At 34.9% G+C, this 315-nt stretch overlaps 1 protein-coding gene across 1 annotated transcript in view; it reads right to left on the bottom strand.

The window, feature by feature from the left end:
- Positions 1 to 115: 115 nt before the first annotated feature.
- The window catches only part of LOC119589410 (BUD13 homolog), a 1,293-nt gene continuing 1,093 nt past the window's right edge, over positions 116 to 315 (bottom strand). The window contains exon 2 of the mRNA XM_037938021.1: positions 116 to 203. Within this exon, the coding sequence (XP_037793949.1) occupies positions 116 to 203 (88 nt within the window). The remainder of the gene's footprint in view (positions 204 to 315) is intronic.

Here is a 315-nt window from a genome sequence, read left to right as displayed (position 1 = left end):
TTTTATATAATGTTTATAAAAGATCTTGGTCGAATGTAGTTCGTGGTTTTGGTGTCACATTAATTACGATAGATTATTATTCACTTTATCGTCCAGTTATGTAATATGAATGAATCTACGTTGACACGCTTCCAGGAATCGATAACACAGACTCTTCCTTTTTCATAACAATCTCTAGCAATCTCTCTGGGAATACACCTTCGCTACAAAGGGTATCAGATTACATTTTCATCTCCTCAAAAATCTCCCTTAATGCATACATAATTAAACGCACAAGTTTCGCTAAAGGCCCATAACTTACATGTATCTTCCGTC

The sequence above is a fragment of the Penaeus monodon genome, chromosome 25, assembly GCF_015228065.2.
Source record: "Penaeus monodon isolate SGIC_2016 chromosome 25, NSTDA_Pmon_1, whole genome shotgun sequence".
In the NCBI taxonomy this organism is placed as follows: Eukaryota; Metazoa; Arthropoda; class Malacostraca; order Decapoda; family Penaeidae; genus Penaeus; species Penaeus monodon.
The sequence above is the reverse complement of the archived record's forward strand: the minus strand, read 5'-3'. Positions and strand labels throughout refer to the sequence as shown.